Here is a 19,025-nt window from a genome sequence, read left to right on the forward strand (position 1 = left end):
AGCAAACCCCCATGGACACAAGCAGGAATCCAGCTACAGCAGAGTTAATTGGCAATAGTCAATCGGGAGTTTTCCTCAGCTGCACACTCCAATCATTCAACTTCAACTCACCAATTACTGAAAAATCACCAGGGAGAAACGGCTGCAGAGGGAACAATTTTGCAATAGATGTTCTGAAGTTGAACCCCCTTTGTATCATCTTTAAGCATTACAGTAACAACAAGCCTAGTATTTTATGGCCAGAGTTACACTGCTGAATGTTAGCCTCTCTTTCTCTAAAATAAGGGGCAGCTGTTGGCAATCCCTCTAATCAACTCCTCCTGCTCACCCACATCTGCCAACAAGGTGACATGGCCTCAGGAAACGGGCCCAAATATCTCAGGCACATTATCATTAATGCTGTCCTGCCTTACCTGTTTGTTTTCATCCCTTCATGGGCACAACATCTCTGGCGTGGCTGGAGTGAGAGCTGGGCATCAGGTGTTTGACCCATGTGCTGACAATTGCACCTGATACAACATGGCTCATTTTATACCAAAAGTTCCCAACTGCGCAATTGCCCAGGAGGTGTCTTGTCTCTTGACTCGTCAGTTAGGAGTACTGACCCCAGTCCCTCAGGTTAACAGCTAAAATGATGTGCTCCTTAACATGTTCAGCAAAAACCTATGGGACTACTAAGGATAATCCTTGCCCCAGAAGATATTTGGGTGATTAAAGGGGGTGGAAAACCAGAGTCACACCTGATTCAGGCCAAGACTAGCAGAAGGGATGTTGGGGTGGGCAGCTCAAAAACTCTCAGAAACAGTCCAGCTTCCAGCACACAGGTACTCACCACCTCCTGTGAGTCTCAGACAGGCCTCTCAAAACAAACCCAAAATCGACTCTCTCAGGGCCACTTTTTCCTAATTTAATCACCGATCTGCTCAGTGACAACAGGGAGATTGTGCCTGGTCACCCGTCTCACAGGTTAAAAAAATAAAAAAAATAATAAAAATAAACTAAGACCAATCTGTACCATTTTCCTTGTAGGGCTGCATGGAGGTTTCACCAGCTGTGTGTGAGGTTTCCATAGAGCAGCAGCTCGCTGGAAGCACAAAGCATCACTGCACTCTCGCTAGTAGCAAGCCCTGGTTCCTCCCCACCATGCAGTTTTTTAGCCTCTCTACACCTGAACCCTTTACAAAGAAGCTTTACAAAGGAGCTGCCACCTAGCAACCAGTGCTATCCCAGCACAAACATCTCTCTCCATTCAGAAAGATGCTCGCAACCTTCTGGTTTTACCTTTAGCAAATCACATTAAAGACTTTGAAGGGTTTCCCTCATGATCCCACACACTGCTGCCTATTCCCAACACTTTCATGGTGAGCACATGCTCCAAGGTGCTTCTGTAGTTTCACAGAGAAGTGCAAATGAAAGGCCCAGCAAAGACAACAAATACAACTTTAACAAGTGGTCACTGCACATTTTTCATCCACTGAACAGTGAACTGAAGCCTAAGAAAGGCAAACCTTCCGCCAGTGCTTCTGAGAAAGGTCACAAGTCTCTGTGGAAACTTGTGCCTAAAGACATAGGTCACTGTGTTGCTTTCTTGGGTCTCCTAAAGAAATCAGCCTCCAAGACACAGTTAAACATCTGAAGGGCAAATGACTGCTTTGATGACGTAAGCTGCAGTCATCCCAAAGCCTTCTTAGGTCACTGATAACAAATTAGTCCTACAAGATTTGTAAAAACTGGCACTGAGCATGACAGAGAAGATACTGAACAATCTTCATGTCAAGTCCTGGGAATGTTCCCCAGCAAAGAAGGATGGAGGGACACCAGCCAGGAGGATAGCTAGCCAAACAGCCAGGGTCAAGGACAGCTTTGGACAGGGAACTCAGTACTTTGGAGCAGAGTCAGTATCCAGCTTTGTAAAGGGGACAACTTCAAGCAATGCCGATTTTAATGGCAGATCTATAACCACACAACTTGGACTCATGGGGATTGAAATCCCAAGGGTTGCTATGGCCTCTTTCCTACCCCAAAGACAAATGCCAAAAACATTAAAAAAAGAGCAGATATGGAAGCTGAAAAGAAAGAGTGTTTGTCTGAAACATCTCAGCATCAGTTTTGGATCATCAGCATCGCAAACAAACCCACAAAGAAGCTTGCTGATAATCGCCCCAGCTATCTCCACCGATACACGTGTGACATGGCACGTCATTTCTGTGTCTGCCAACACTACAAGCTCCAAACGCGACCCTGGCTCTCTTCCCCAACCACTGAGAACTCTTGTTGTGCTTGGCTCCCCGCTTTCACAAAAACAGCATGCTTCCACAACGTCAATCTGGAATTATTTACTGTTGTTGAAGCTCAGACAGAAACCACAGGCCACCTCTCCTCTCACCCAAGCGGGATGCACAGAGGTTGCCCAAACAAGAGAGCTTCACCCAAGCACTCCAGCAACCCTGACAAGCATCTCATCAGGCAAGTCGCTGCCTGCTAAAATGATGCCTCTCATCTCTCCCGCTCTTTTCCCAAGACCTGCTGAAAACTAGTTTATCTTTGCTTTCAGAACATTAAATAAACACCATCTGCTTAAAATTACCCTCATTAAAGCTAACATGAGAAGATAATCAGCCACGTTTTCTCTTTTCTGCTTTTGCAAGTGGACTATCACTTCCAAGGCTTTGGGACCAGCTCTAAAACTCCCTGGAGGGAGAAAAATGAACCCATGAAAGAACCACACGTTACTCTTCAACAAGCATCCTCCTTCATGCTGACACATTACTCAGCTCAGAGACAGGACAGACCCAGAAGCCCATCTCCTCCAAATCACACCTGACTAGATCCAGGAAATCATCCCACTGAGCTCAAACTTATTCCCAGGTGGCTGCATCTGGCCCCTGCCAACATGGCAAGGTTGTACCCAGCAGTGCAAATTAACACTCTACATGCTTGAAGCTGCCCAGACTGAATTGTCATGAGTGCCTGGGCTAAACAGCTCACTTGTGTTCCATCTGCAATGGCTGAAGTGTGGGGCAGGGGAACCTGTTTGCTATGCACCTTTGCAGCTGGCCTTTTCTACAAGAGTAGGCTAGAGCAGCTCATCAGAATGAAGGCTAAGAAGGGACGTGGTCACTCTCTACAAAACAATAGAAGGGGGCAGGAGGTCAAACCAAACTGAAAGTGAAAGTGAAGAGACCTCTGTATGCAAAAGGCCAGTACTGGTGTGAGAGCAAAGGTGTGACACTGGAAGTCATTAACCATTAGAAGTCTGAAGCTCCAATCAGGCCAACCCAACCACCTTGAAGGTTCATATGTGGGAATGCAATATGCTTGCACACTATCAATGACCTATGTCAGTCCCAGGCCCATGACCCACTCAAAGTAACTTCAGCTATAGATGAAAAACTTTTTTCCACCATCCACTAGTCTTGTGACAGCTTCTGTGAAGAGATATCTTGCTGCACACACAGTGCTCTCCCTGTCTGATTTGCCTACCTTGCAAAGAGGTGTTGAACACACAGAGTGTTGGGGGATACTTGGATGAAAAGCATTAGATAAGTACAAAGCCTGAATACGTATTAATAGTAATACCAGACATGACATCTCTACAAAAATAAATTGCCACTTGACCAAGTGCTGGGAAGCTGAAAGTGATCTGCCAAGGCTCAGATGTGTGACACCAGCCCATAAATGCGTGATGGGATGCACAGAGCTGAGCAAGGAGCTGGAAGTGATGCTGGGAGACTCACCTCCTCACAGCCCGTGCTGTGCTTCCTGACTTCACCTGCTCAGGACTCAACAGCTCTCACCAATACTTGCAATATGCATCAAGCCTCAGAAGCCTGCACTAGTGCCATACAGTTACGGGGCATCTGGGAAAGCATCAGAAGACCCAGGCTGGGGCAAAATGAAGTTGTACTTGAGCTCAGCACCCTGTTTTTAATGAAGCTAGATGGTAACTGCTTAATAGCAACAGAAAGAACACAGTGTGCTTAGTCTTTAGCAGTTGGTAGATTGCAGATTGTCTGACCCAACCACATATCTTGATTGATGTGTTTAAGAGCAGTCAGCCTTGTCCCAAAATTTGTCAACTGTTTTCCTGAGCCATTTGTACTTTCAGCCTTCATATCACATTTCAGCAAGGTGTTGCACAGCTTAATTTTATAGTGGATGAAAAAAAAAAAAATTAACTTTATTCTATGTCATACCCAAGAATGTTGCAATTCCTGCACCATTGTCAAGAGGCTGAACCTGTTCCTCTCCATTATCCATCCATGCCTGCATCACAAGAATTCAGGATCTGGATTCAAACAAGCATCTCTCTCTCCTCTTTTCTCTGCTTCTAGACCAGCTGATTTGGAATATAACTTTAGACAGGTCTTAGTATGAGAAGGATTGGACCATTGCCAGCCTCAGAAAGACCAACTAGAGCTAGGGATGGGAGGCTTGTTTGTTTTAAGCAGATTACCTCCCAATGATTGAAGGCAACTTTACAAATCTTTACTTTTATATCCTTCACAGAGACAGCTGGAGATAAGTCTAGAAGCAAAACAAGAAACAATACTTACAAGAATGTTATAAATGGCTTTGCTTCATCTGTGGTGAGTGTTGTTTCTGAAAGCTGAGGAAGATAATTTATAATGTTAGCAATTTGAAATGCATCTTTTTAATAGGAACTCAGCTATTGTGGTTTGAAACAAACAGGAGCTAGCACAGGCGGGGTATTGCCCCTGGCTATGACTTGCCTATTATTTTACCAATTAGGAGCACAGCTGGACTACAAATCCCTTCACCTTGTTTTGCATGTGGAAACTCATGAATCCAAAAGTTTCTCTTGGCTAAAGTCACCAGAAGATGAAGATCTACAAACCAAGGCATCTTCACTAAACTAGTACAGGAGCTCCATCTAAGACAATTAGGTTGGAAAGCATTAGCTGCAACTGCTAGACCTTACACATGTTTTGCACAAAGCATCCGTAGGCTTTTGATGGACACTGAGACCAGAACATGGGCAACGGTGGGAAGAAAGAGCCTGGGAACTCAGATAAAGCCCCAAAGTGAATGGACGTTTGCTGACGACAGCACTGTGAAGTTGGCTTTGGTGCTTGGCTCCTGGTAAAACAATGACATAATGCTGTGTTTACTAGCAGGGAAATCTGAGGGTTGGAAATGGGTCTGTAAAAAAACCACTAACACAGTTTTTTGACAAGCCAACAGATTAACATCTATTGTCACTGGGGCAAGGCCAAACTTGGCTGGAAAAGGTCCAGAAGTTTGATGTCACGGAGTGGCCTGCAAGGACATCAGCTAAAGAGTGTTCCCATGTCATTCCAGCATTTACTGCTGTGTTACTGCCTAAAGCAAGCTATTAGCCACCATCACCTTCTGTTTTAACTCTTTCTGTCCCAATGTGCAGTAGAGCCAATGTGTTGGCCTTTTGGCAGTAGGGGTTGGACTCCAATCTGTTACAGCTCACATTAACCAGAAGCAGTAGATCGATAAAGGACTGGGCAGGACAGGGTGCTGGCAGATAAAACACATATCAATCAGGTTTGGAGTGCCAATCCTGTGTTAGTACTATCTACAGTCTCTACCTTTCTACAGATAGGAAGAGTGGGCATCATTTCCTTGTTTGACTCTGTAGGTTGTTTTCCAGTCCCCTGCAATCCAAATAATGTGGCTAGCTGCACTCTTGGTCTGTGTCAAGGTCTTTATCATAACCCAGCAAACACCTCTCTCACACACCAAGAGAACAGCCAAGAAGTTTCAGCTCCTTACAGACAAGATTCCAATACAAGGACACCTGGAGTCCCATAAATGCCAGTGTCTGGTAGAGAACTATCTGACTCTACTCACCAGATGAGTTAGAGTCCTGATGGCTTAGTGTCACCATATGATAACATGGTTGGCAGAAACCCATAAAGCCCTCAGCACACCAGGAAAGCTTTGTGTCACCGCTCCTCAGGTATAAAGGCTGCAGTAAGCATCTCAGTGCTGTACTCTCAGTCCTTCAACAGACCCTCAAAACCCAGTGGAAGGCCCTGGTGCTTGCCCAGAAGACAGTCTCCAGCCCTGCTACATTCTGAAGATCACCTAGAACTCCAGAAATAAAACAGTGGGAAATAACTACATGCTGTGGGCAAGATTAGAGCTTTTCAGAAGAATGGGCAGGGGGAAGAATAAAGTGGCATCAGATTCAATGGGACCTAAAGATCCTTTGCAAACCTCTGCTTTCCAGTCCACTTCTTTGACCAATCCACGTGCTTCTTCCACAAACACAGAGCAACATAGATGTTAAACAAGAAGTGAAACACGTGCACACACAAAGCCTCATATCAAAACCTCGACTCCTACCAAACACCTGCACAATCCCCCAACACAAGAAGAATTACATAAAACAGTAATCCCACCGTTCATCCTGGCCAATACCAGGGCACACAGATATGCAGCATTACTCACAGCTGAATGGACCAGTAGAAAACTCAGCACTGGCACTGCCACAACCAAACAATTTGGGCAACACCTTCAGCAGCGAGGCCAAGGGTCTGAGCAGCAGCAGCTTGTTCCCACCTACAGGCTGTATGTCCTCTGATCCCCCTCCCTTGGGCCAGAGCCTCAGTTCTTACTAAAAAGGAGACTCCTGCCAAGGTGGCGGTGCCTCTCACACACCAGTACACACTGTCAGTTCTCCCGTGTCACTAGCAAACTGCCATGGCTACATAAAAAGCCACTGGTCCCTATGCCAGGAGGACAGAGGGAGGTTTAAAGACAGAGTGATAGACCCTCTTGCCTGGATCATGAGTACTGCAATCTCCAAGGGCTGTCACCTATGACAAATTCACTTCAAATATTTTTAGTTTAAACTGTTCATACTTATCTTCACAAAAGGAGGATGTCTGTATTAAAGGATGAACTGCAAGCTACAGCAGTCCAGCTCAGAAACAGGTGGAAAGCTGCTGCCTCAAAGCAGTCCAGAGTTTTGACATAGACTGTTACAATCACGAAGACAGCAGCAAAAGATTAAACAGAAAATCTTTTCCTGAGCAATAGCAGCAGGAAGACTCTTCCGTACGCCTAAAGTAAGAGTATTTCAGGGGCTGGCTACCGCGCTAGATTCCCTTCAATGTAAAACATCCTGTGTTGTCTTTATAAAACATAATTTGCTGAAGCACTAAAGGAAAACACATCTGGATTCAGGGAAAGAAAATAACTTGTTAAGGATGTCCAGGGCTTGTAAAATGCAGAAGATACAGAATTGCTATCCTTGGTACGTGGAAAACCAGCATGCATGTTCCTCTCCAATCAGTCATTTTTCATTCTTCTCTGCTTAAGCCAACAGCTCTAATAATTTGTTATTAGTACAAAATAAGCAGCCCTTTCATTAATAAAATGATATACTACTACCAATGCTGGTTCAGGGATACTGACAATTTCACTTGATACAGATATATTTGTTTAAAAAAAACCCAGAGTTTCTCTTCTACTCCTGGCTTTCCTCTGTTCCATCCCAGAAGCCAGCTCTAGAGCCTGTTTTAATCCCCCTTAAGAAAATGCAGAACTCCAGCTTTTCTTCCTGTGACATGTTTGGGAGATGGGAGGAGGGAGATGCCCTTAGCCTGCTCTCCATGGCTTTCTTCCAAGAAAATACTTCACATGTCCTTGTTTGTTTGTTTTCAAATCCTAAGTGATTTTAATGCCGATGAAAGTTGCTGGAGTGACAGCCCTGGGAAACTGCGGGTCTCCCACTTAGGCACCAGCAGGGGCTGTGCCAGCTGCCCTGTCCTGCTGAAGACCAGGAGCTCAGATGCCTCTTGTAGCATCTGTCCCATGAATAACCATCCCTCAGCTCCAGCTGCTTGAGATAAGGCAGGTGTTGGAGAGTGCCAAATTTTCAAGCAAAGAAAACACACTGAGCTCAGAGACAAGGCAGCAAAGCGCTCGCAAGGCTGGGGAATGGAAAGACATTTAAAACTGATTTTCAGAGTATTTTGCTTGGGGTCAAAAGGTTCCGCTATGTGCTCACACCTGCTGGAGAAGGAAAAACTAGGAATAACCTTCTACATACAAAAAACACATGCATGGGTTCATTTATAAATAATAACAGAGCAGCCTGAGCCAGAGTGGGTAAATCTCTAGGCATGCCAAGGGAGCAACTAGAAATCTCATCTTCACAGAGTTAGGAAAATGCTAATTCAGATTCTCTCTGTTGCATCAAACCCCTGAGGGTACAAGAATGTCTAGCAAGATTTCATCTCTGCCGGCGAGTTTTCCTGACAGGTAACAGAGAGACGCCAGAGAGAGATCAGACACCAGTAGCTAATGGCCCACTGTCAAGGGCCTTGCTCCCAGAAAGACCATGCTCCATCCTTCACCTCAAACACCTCCCCACACCCCGGCACTCCAACCTGGGAAGAAATACCCTCGAGGAACAGGGTCACAGCTGGCAAGCGTGGCTAATATCTCAAACATACACTTCCTCAGAGGGGAACGCAGCTTTTATATCATCTCATTCATTACCATGTCTGCAGAAGGCTATTAGGGAAGCGATGGTCTGACTCCCATTTCCGGATAACAACATGACCTCGCCATTCTGCAACCACTGCTCCCAGGGTGGACCTGCTGGTAGAGAAATATGACCCAAACTCCGGGGTTTCAAAGCCTACGATAGCAGTCGGCCCTTAGGTAACGCACTCATCTTTACACTTTATAAAAGTTAAGTAAATACTGCTGGCTTTGCAGCAGAGCACACTGAGATCCACAGAGGTTAAACAAACAATCCAAGGCCACACCATCAGTAAAGAGGACACACAAGCTCTTCCACCAGACTACACAATGTTTTGTGTCTATCACACTGGACATTAGTTCAAGCATTTCTGGATGATTTATGAACTTTATACATGACAGTTTGCATTTATAAGCATGTCCTGGACAGCGGAGAACCACACTTCCCAGTATTTGAGAGGCAGCTATGGAAGACTTATGTAAAGGAGACAGAACAGCAGCGTGGAGCTCCTGTTCAAACATAGCTACAGTTAGTAGAAGTTGGGCATGTTTCTCCCTATGAACATTGATAGGGATGTTTTGCTTGCAAACAAGTTTGCATCAAGCCTATAAAATCATGCTGCTGACACCATAAGAGCCTAGTGCAACACCGCATTTAGCTAGCGTGGTTTATAGGAAAAATTGGTCAGAGAAATGGATCAACATATCCAAAGGTAATTACTGCTAGTTAGGTTTCAAGTACAGCATTTATGGGCACCTAAAGTCTATGTATATTTTATTCCATCCAACAAGTCAACCATAATGCAACTGAAGAAGTTGCATTATAATAATGAATGTTACTATACAGCACAACAGCCTTATTGTGAAGCTATGGTACACCTAGATCCTGTGCTACAGTAGTCAGTTATTTTTTAAGACCAATTAAGAATATGCTGCCACATACTAGTGCAATATATGAAATTCTGATGAAGACACAGATTTGGGGATATGCATTTTGCCCACAAAAGTAGAATGCTCCCTATTTAAGGATCTGGTTAGTTACCTACCCATTGGGCTCCTCTTCCAAAAACTGGAATAAGGAGTAGCTTTGTTTAAATCAAGAGCTCAACAGAATCAAAAAGAGAATGTTTATGATTGCCACAAAGGTCACCCTTAGCATGAGAGCATCAGTTAACACCACCATCACATTCAAGTACTTAAGAGATATTACAATGAATAGATGATGTCCCTGTTCTAGCTTCACCCCAGGGCAATTTAAAGTGTTACTACATTATCCTTCTTCATGCCTGCTCTGTGCAATGATGCCTAAACGGCCACCAGACAGTAGCCTGGGTTAGCATTATGTTGAGACGATTACCTGCTCAGCTAGTTGGTATTGTCTCACTGCCCCCACCTGCCTGTATCTGTGTGTCATCACTTGTCTTAACAGCCCAGCACACAGACCACCTTTCAGGTCTGTCTGCACATGCAGAAGCATCCTTGATTTGAAATAAAGGCTCTTATGCATTCAAAAAAAACCCTATTTATAAATACATACAAGTGTACCATGTTACTGGCATTTAGTGAATCTGAGTTTGAAAGACTGACTAGATTATTATTACATATTCACCTAGAAAGTGGTGCAAAGAGTGAGCAAGCTAAAGTGGGAAGGTTCTAACTAGGTTGCAAGATGTTCCACTTTAAAATCCTTTCAGGTGAAGAAACACACCTGGTTTCCTTTTGCCTTTCCCCTCGCTCCAAATGTGATGCCCCTGTCTAGAAGAGGATAAAAAGGGATTCTGGAGAATATATTTTTGCTTTTATAGTAAAGACAAAATGAGATGCACTATATTAGTAATTACAAGCTTCTCAGTAAAACTTTCAATAAAGCCCTTTAGAGGTGTGAGCCACGGCCCAGGGAAATTACTGGGAGGTTTTTTTTCCCATCGACTTGACTATATTTGGCTTTGACATTACCTGATCAAGCAGCAGACACCACGAATTTCAAACAGTATGCTACTGTGCAGCTCTCTGCCTTTATGCAATATTTACACAGCACACTCCAGGCAAGAAGGTGTCAGCTTTAGCTACAAGAAAACATTCCACTTCACGATGCCAAATGATGCACGGTGCTGTCAGCCCTCTCTAATGATCCTGCTCTTCTCCATGGTTACTGGGGACCAGTTCCCTTTGCGTGAGCAGGCACAGATTAAGAGGATACAGCATGAAAAAGGAAGATCAAAAAAAAAAACAAAAAGAAAATCATCTCACATTAGAAGGTCCAGCTGTTTCCTCCCAAATGACTAAATTAGAGAGCTTGTACGTCACCTCCTGCCTCAGGTAGGGTCACATTGAATCCCTCTTCCTGTTTAATCCATATAAAATGGGAAATGGGTTTTGAGGAAGACAATGACAGAATACAAGGGTAGTATTTTTTCAGGCTGTGTACTTTCATCAGATAAATTGCAAGACTGCTTTGGAAGCCAAAGAATATAATAGAAAGTGCTGCCACATGCTTCACAGGTGGCCTTAGGCCAACCACTTAACCTCTCTTTGCCTCATCTTCCCAACAAGAGTACCAGCACATACTTTGCCTCCCAGGGATGGGAGGAGGGCAACACCTCTGAGCCACCCATCTCTCCAAGGGCTGGGTGAGCGTGGGGGATGAACACAGGGGCTGCTTTGCGGTACAGGAAGTCTGGGCTCTATTTCCTATTCCACCACTTGCTTCCTTAGGATGTCCGTTCATTGCTCCCTCCAGCCACTCGTTCTGAGAAAAGGGCATGATTTGGTCGCTCCATTCCTCTCCCTTTTAGCTCATAGCAGTGAGATTTTGGCAACTTCCTTGCAGGCTGTGTTGCACAGGTATGTCCCAGCATCCAGCCACCCACTCAGGGCTCTTATGCAGCCAGAGGTCACCTGCAGCAGCTGAAATCATTTGTGCTCTTAGGACAACACCTCCCTGGTAACCAAGTCCCAGTTAAAGTCAATAGTGGCACCTTAGTCACTTTCAAGATGGAACTTGGAGGCTTTTGGAGCTGTTGCTGCCAGCTCATGGGCTTGCTAAAAGCTTTTCACTGAGTTCCCTTTTGGCTGCCCTCCCAGCACGCTGCAGGCTCAGCCACAGGAGAGCCAGCACAGGCAGCCTGCCAGGATGTGAAGCCTCCTGCGTTATTTCATTCTGCCCTGACCACAACAAATCAAGACACTACCTTGTCTTTCTGTTGTTTTTTAATCTATTCCTAAGGCTGCAGACAGCCGTTTACTTTGCAAACTGTTGAATTTAGATACTAGCATCTCTTGACTGAATGTTACCAACCCACAGCTCTGCTGAAAGAAAGGACTGTGAGTGTTCCTTAATCCCTTGGGCTACTCTACTGCCCTATGAAGAAGCTTTGAGTTACAGGGGCAATAACTGCCAGACAGTACATGATGAAAAGCAGGGCAACCTCTGAAGTGTCTGAGCTACTTCGCAAACCTGCCTTGAACAAGTTCAAAGGACGGTGCCTCTCTTGGGCACTTCCTAAGAAAAGGTAACATAGAAAAGACCTCCAAGAGAGAGAATCACATGCATGTATGGCACTGAAAGGCTAAGAGGATGCTGAGAAAGGGAACAAAATTAATCTTTTGAGGCAGTGAATAAGATAAACCTGTATGTTATGTTGGATTCATAAAACAATGGTGCCTGAAAAGTCAAAAACCCAACAGGACATGGAAGCTAAAACCTCTGCTGTTCAAAAAGAATTTCACTTCAATAAGCAACCTTTCCATCAAAAACTGATAAGGAAGAGAGAAGTCCTCTGAGCACTAGTGGGTGAAGGCAGCTTTGGACTAGCAAGGTCTGATGTCTCCTTCCTGCCATCCCTGCTCCTCTGGCCACTTCAGAGCAGGGACAAAGGTCTGAACCAATTTGCAGAGAACTGTCTATCCACAGCTTCCAGATAGTTCAGAAAGATTGACTTCTTCCTGACATGTTTCATCAGACATTTAAAAACAATGACAATTTTGTAGTCTGCAAAATCATAAGATTTGCATTTAAAACAAGTAGAGTGGTGGAAGTTATCCTTAAAGATGTATGTTTACCCCAGCAGGGTGGTGGTCTTCATACAGAGAAAGCCACTGCAAGGGAGAGAGAATGTTTTACCTCAGTCTGCTTTCTCCTGAGCTTTCCTCTCTGCACACAGGGGATCACAGCCACCTTTGACATAACCCTCGCTAACGCACAGAAGTTCAGTTCTGAGGAACGATGAACTCATGGAGCAGCCAGCTATTTTCTGGCTCCTTCCCAGCACCCCAGGCAAAGATAATAGTAATAATAACTCTTCAGACTAGTGAGTCAAGCTGAATAATGGCCCCTGGAAGGAAAGCCACACAGGGTGTCTTGATCGGCAGAAGGAGGGAGCAGAAAATGGATCATAAGTCCTAAACAGGTATTCCATCTACTCATCTAAAACTGCCTTCTGATTCACATCAGGTCTCTCGCCACAGACCACCTGCCATGTGAGCTTCAGGTATGTCACACCCTCTTCACTCTGGAAGAGATATGGCTCATAGTCTCCAGCTCTGCTAATTAAAAGGGTCCAAAAAATCCAGACTAAGCCTTTCTTACCCGTGAGCTGCTGGTACTCGTAGCACAAGTGGCACATGGACCTCCTCAACTCAGACCTGATGACTCAAGTTGGGGGAATCCAGCTCCTTCTCTCATGGTAGCAATGAGGGACCAATACAGTAACAAAGATTCCTGCTACTAAATTCATAACATGTCCAGACCCTCCTTGTCAGTGCTGGCCTTTGTATAACCAGCAGCTTGAAACAAAGAGAAATAAAGCCACAAACATGCCTGATTGCATCCGAGTCATTCTTGAGCCTAAGACACACAGAACAGAGCTTGATGCTAGCAGCAGAACTGTTTTCTTCAAAGCATGTTGACATTCTACAACAGGTCACTTGTGACAAGCACACTTACATTCCCTGGGGAGCAGTGCCGAAACCCAACACAGTAGGACTCAGCCCCTCACAATTCAGCAATGCCAGTGCCCTGAGGGGATTAGCAACCATATCCATGCAGCAGAGATGTTCTCACAAGAGCAATCTTGAGACATTTAGAGATAGCCTTAAGAAACAATTACCCAGGGGAGGCATTGGGACAGTTTGCAGGCATCTCAGCAACACACTCCACTCTAACTGGAAAGAGACAGGGCAGCCACTCATAAAGCAACAGCATTTGACCTTCCCTACATGCTGCAGAACGCTGAAAAACACACAAAGCCCGAAGGCAGCAGGAGTAGAGTAGTGCTGGAAGAGGAAATCCGTACCGATGCATCCATCCCTGCCCTTGGGATAACACAGGCACACTTGCAGACCTCAGACATGACCTCAAGCATATAAATGTCTAGTGAGATAATGCACATCAGTAACTACTCAGTCCTCTGTGGAAGAGCAAGTCCTCAGAGAGGGGGCTGGGAGATTCCATCCATTTGGCTTCTAATGAATGCTTGCCATCACCCAGGTCCTGCAAAGCTGTGAACAGGTGAAGGTGCTAACCCTCCTCTCACCTCCTAGAGAGCAGGATCAAGCACACCTGGAAGGCTAAGGCTCCCTGCAGGGCTTCTAAAGAAGTCAGACATTTGGGTAAAGAATAAGCTATCTGCCTGAAGATAACCCAGAAGCAGAGACACAGGATGGGAGCACATCTTGTTTAAGCTCCTCAATGGATGCTTAAAGGAGACAAGCATGAACAGTGGGTCTGCATTTCTGGTTCAGAATCATTTAATGTTTAATTCAGACTATAAGCTAGAGAAGCTACCCCTTAAATCAAAATTCGACAACTGAGAGAAGAGACTTTCAGGCTGTTTAAAACTTAGCAGGGGCCAGAAAAGGGATTTGGATCTTGTTACCAGCTTTTTCTCTTCAGAATGATTAAATGCCACCTTCGACCATTAACCACAGCATCCTAATCCACCCAGCTTCACCACAGCACTGCTCAGCCAATGTAACACCCTGATTGCACCAAGGGTCTTCCCAACAAACCCAGACTTGACCTTCCTGACATTGTTCTTGTTAAAAGAAAAAGGAAGGGGGAAAGCGAGGAGATTTACCCTTTCTGAAGTATTATCAAGCACAAATCGATTTTTAAAAGGCCATCAGTATGGAGAGAGACTAGGAAATTAATTTTGAAAGTTAAAAGCTAGAAGAGCAGCAGTAGCTTGTATTAGAGATATACCATACAAAAAGCATGTGATTATTGATCCAACCTTCTGTTTATCTTTTCACATGCTGCCATCCAGTGCCTCCAGCCAATCGGGTGATGTTTGCGCTACCCACTCGCTGACAGGGATGCAGAAGGAAGCATTGCAGGTTCCTCCCCTAGTAGTGTTTTCCAAGTGGAGAGAGAGCTGGCTAAGTTCCTACCAAATAGCACTGGATCCAAGATTTTAATCTCTTCTCATATGAAGCGCCCTACGAATCTTCCAATGAGGTATTAATCTCTTCAGAAGTTTCACACACAGGGATGATAGCAGAAGATATACGAAGTTGCCTTCCTTCTTTTACTTTCTTGACTCAAGGCCACAAAAGCTATGCTTGTATCTTGAAAGATATCTGCTCCAGGGAATGAGTCCTTGCATCTAAGCCAAGCAGTGTAGGGGCTTATACGTTACTCACATTTAGCCCCCTCCACATGCCCACAATGCCTCAGACTGGCCTTCATCTCGTCAGGCTCTACTGTGGCCCTGAAAGATCACAATTAAAAGGGAAGGGAGTCATGTTAAAATGCCTGCAATACCTCTGTCATCATCCCCCAGAGAAACACCACATTAATCTGATGCCAATGTATGTGTCGCGTGGCCTTAAGGCATGGCATAAAGGGTGTTTACAGATGCTGGAGACAGAAAGGCCTTTTGATATTAAAATTGCATAAGGCAGAGGGCACCAAGCTTTACACCTTCCAAACTATCCACAGGCAATGGGGAGAACTAAGTCCCGAGTCACATTTATATTCATTTCAGAAAAAAACAGTTGTTTCATGTTAAAAAAGAGCACAGAATCAAACTAACAATGATCACTGGATCAGGCCTAGGGAGTTAAATTCTTTGACAGTGTGGGTTCACCCTCAGTGAGTTACTCCAGCCAAAGCCAGATGAAAGGCTGCAGCACACGCATCTGCAGCAAACTGCAATCTAGGAAACAAAGAAGAGTCCAAGACTTTTAGACCTGTGGGCTAATTCCCTCATCTAAAAGAAAAAGATTCACAAGGACATACATGACTATTCTTTTTAACTGAATTACTCCAATGCTTGTTTGTCAACCAAGACCCTATTACACTGAATACTGTAGAGCCAGAGATTAAGCAGCACATGAGGCAGACACAACAGTAGTCACCCAACAAATCATTTAGTTTGTGATTTTTTAGCCAAGAACTGGACATGCAGCGATGTGGAACTGTTATACAGAAGACAATATTAGAAAGGTGTATGAGAGAATGGTGAAGGGGAAGAAACAGATTTGCCACTAGAAGCATTAAAGAGCTTCTTGGAGCAGTTTAGGTTTCTCTTATTAAAATACAATGACCACCAAGGAAATAAAGATGTGTTTCTGCACAAAAACAAGGGAAATGTTTTATTTCAAAACTGTAAATATAAGATTTAAATCCTTGCTTTCTGGTTATTTTCCAACAAATTAACAATGTCAGTTTCTCTTGGCCATCGGGAAGGTATTGCTACCAGTTCTGTATCTCTTTGCACTTGGCAGACCTACTTCTCTGATGCTGAATTGCTGCCACCTTTCAGGTCAGGTAAGAGCCTGCAGTGGTGTCAGCCACAATTCACAGCAGCAGCTCACAAAAGCTAAAGAAGCCTTTCCCACCTGGAAGCAGTGAATGAGTAAGAGACTGAACACACAGGTCCAACTGGCAACCTGAGAGGACACCAGACCTAAAACTTCCACTCCTATGAACTGGGCACAAGATGCTTAATTGCACAGTAGATGAGAGCTTCAGCTTCACATCTACAGATCAGCATCTCTCAGCAACATAGTGCCCTCTAGCCTTAAACCGGGTTATGGTTTAAGCCTTAGAGGGAAAAGCTCAGTGATGTGAAATACTAACACAAAGCTTTATGTCCAGTCTTTGGCCTTATCTTTCAGGCAACCCATTCAAAATCTGTCCAGTCCTGAAGAAATCTGGCAGCCATGCAATACCAGGAAACACAGCATACTCAGAGCGATTTCACACCAGATGCAACACCCCTTCAGGCTTTTCCTTACCAAAGCTAAATGATTTATCTTCTGTATACACAAAATCCAACCTCCTCTGTGTGAAAATACAGGTTGTATTTTGATGAAAGAGTTAAAGGATTTGGTGCAACTAAAATCCAGAAACAGTCAGAAAGGGAAGAAAATATACTTTCTCTAATTTTGTGGATAAACAAATGCTGTTCCTTTGTATGCTGCAAACTCCTGCAGGCGAAGGCACTTCCACATGATATACCCTGCAATACCAGAGTCTGGGAAGGTTGTTAAAAATACTCCTCTGATGCTGCGCTATTGGCAGGAAGGTGTGAAAGGAGAAAGGTGAAAGAGAAGTGAAAGAGATCCCAGATGCTGAGTCTGCCTTGATAACTATGCAAACCAGCTCTCCCCTCAAACAAGAATCTTAATATAACTTATGGGAGACAACGAGCAAAGGTGCCGTCAGCACCTCCAGATCACTGACCCTACGGCAGGAGAGGTTTGCTCTGCTCCCCACCGGGCACTCTGTGGTGTCCTGGCCAGGATGTAGACAAACCGGGAAACTAAGAGAGACCTGGGCTAGATCTTGCTGAGCAAGAAGGGAAAGATCCATCTTCGGGAGGAAAGGAAACTTCAAATGATAACACTTAAAAAGAAAAAAAAAAAAAAGGCGGAAAGGCAACAGTCAAGCAGAAGATAAAAACGGGTGAGGGAAAAGAGCTGCATTTCCAAAGCAAGCCACCTTTCCGCACGCCGCCCGGAGCCCCGCGGGCGCCTCACCTGCGTCCCCGCAGGGGCAAGCGGGGCGGGCGCGCCGGCAGCCCGGGGGCGGGCGCCTCGCCCGGGTCAGGTGGGGGACACCCGGCTCCCCCGGGCAGCGCCCCCCGGCCGGCGGGATACGCTCAGCGCTCCGGGCACCGCAGGCAGAACGCCCGACGGCGGACGGGGGCTCGACCGGGCCCCGCCGCTACTCACGTAGTGCTTCGAGGGGTTCCTCCGCTTCTCCACGTCCACCACGTTGGCGTCCAGCACGCTGTAGGAGAGCATCTTCGCGCAGCCCGCGGCGGAGCTCCGCCGCTCCCTCCCGGCGCTGGCAGCACCCTCTGCCGCGCTGCCCGCCGCGGCGATGCCGGCCGGCGCGGCGGGAGGGAGGGAGGGAGGATGCCCCGGTGCCGGCTCCGCCCCGTGCCGCGGCGGCTCCGCGCTCGACCCGCTGCCTCCGGCTGCGCGGCCAGTGCGGCGGCGGGAGGGGCAGGGCCCGGCTGGCGGCCCCGCCCCCGAGCGGCCCCGGGGGGCGCCGGCCGGACGGGAACGGAGGGGACCGGGAGCCACCGCCCCCGTGTGGCGGGGGGCGCGGCCTGCCCCGAGATGGCCGCCGCCCGCGGCTGCCCTCCGGGTGCCCCCTCACACAGGCCGGGGCGGCAGGGGGAACCCCCCCGTCGCGGGCAGTCCCCCACCCTCTGCCTCGTCCTGGGGGTGCTGAGACACTCCGGCCCGTTCTCCGGGAGACCCCGGGGGAAGGCACGGCCGGGGCAGCGGAAGGGCACGATGCCTCCGGGCCCCTCCATCTCTGTAGAGTGTCCGAAATATCCGCCCGGCCAAGGTCACAGCGGAAACCCGGCAGCAGCCAGGGCTGAGCCCGCAGTCCCCCAGGCTCTGGCTGGGAGATCAAGGCCGGCCAGCCCTGGGGCATCTGTACTGCCCCGGCCCAGGGCCCCATACGGACCACAGAAGGATCAAAGTTGGAGGAAAGTCACACAGACTCTCCATCGTGTGGGCTTTTAGAGCAATATGCCCATTTCAGCTGTTTGTATACACACAAATAGATAAATGAGCACCATCTTCCCCAGTCACACTTCAAGAAGAGCTCGCCCTAAAAATTTCATGTTGTTTTCAATAATGCGTCACTACTTTGCATATGATTATGTGGCAGTTACCTCAGAAGTGGGAATTTACGTGTGATCTTCCAGCCTGCAGCTGATTTCATGACATTCATTAGCTACTCACCAAATAAACTGAAGTTGCTAAGATCTCTCATTCCTCTGAAGCCTCTTCAAGAGCAGTCCATGCATATTTTCCAATAATCTTCCAGAGTGCTGCCGACCTGCAAGCCCAAGAGCGTAGACAGGTCGCAGCTCCTGGAGGGTGGGGAAAAAAAAAGCAGCCCCATGTTTACAATGAGAACGGTCATTATCAATGTGATTTCCTTATCCATGCTATAGGCACAGTTTCTGCACCACAACTTTGGTACTGAGTTATTAGCCCTGCAACAATGATCATGAGATAGACACCAGGATCACAAAGCCGCAGCTAGTTGAGCCTGAAGGCTG

At 46.3% G+C, this 19,025-nt stretch overlaps 1 protein-coding gene across 2 annotated transcripts in view; it reads right to left on the bottom strand.

The window, feature by feature from the left end:
• Window positions 1–17,742, bottom strand: part of SH3PXD2A (SH3 and PX domains 2A) — a gene marked incomplete at both ends in the record, with an annotated part of 255,377 nt that extends 237,635 nt beyond the window's left edge. For both annotated transcript variants that reach the window (XM_080348342.1, XM_080348341.1), the window contains one exon: window positions 17,671–17,742. In XM_080348342.1, the coding sequence (XP_080204468.1) occupies window positions 17,671–17,742 (72 nt within the window). The remainder of the gene's footprint in view (window positions 1–17,670) is intronic.
• Between the last annotated feature and the right edge of the window lie 1,283 nt (window positions 17,743–19,025).

This window comes from Nesoenas mayeri (assembly GCF_963082525.1).
Source record: "Nesoenas mayeri genome assembly, chromosome: 7".
Taxonomy (NCBI): Eukaryota; Metazoa; Chordata; class Aves; order Columbiformes; family Columbidae; genus Nesoenas; species Nesoenas mayeri.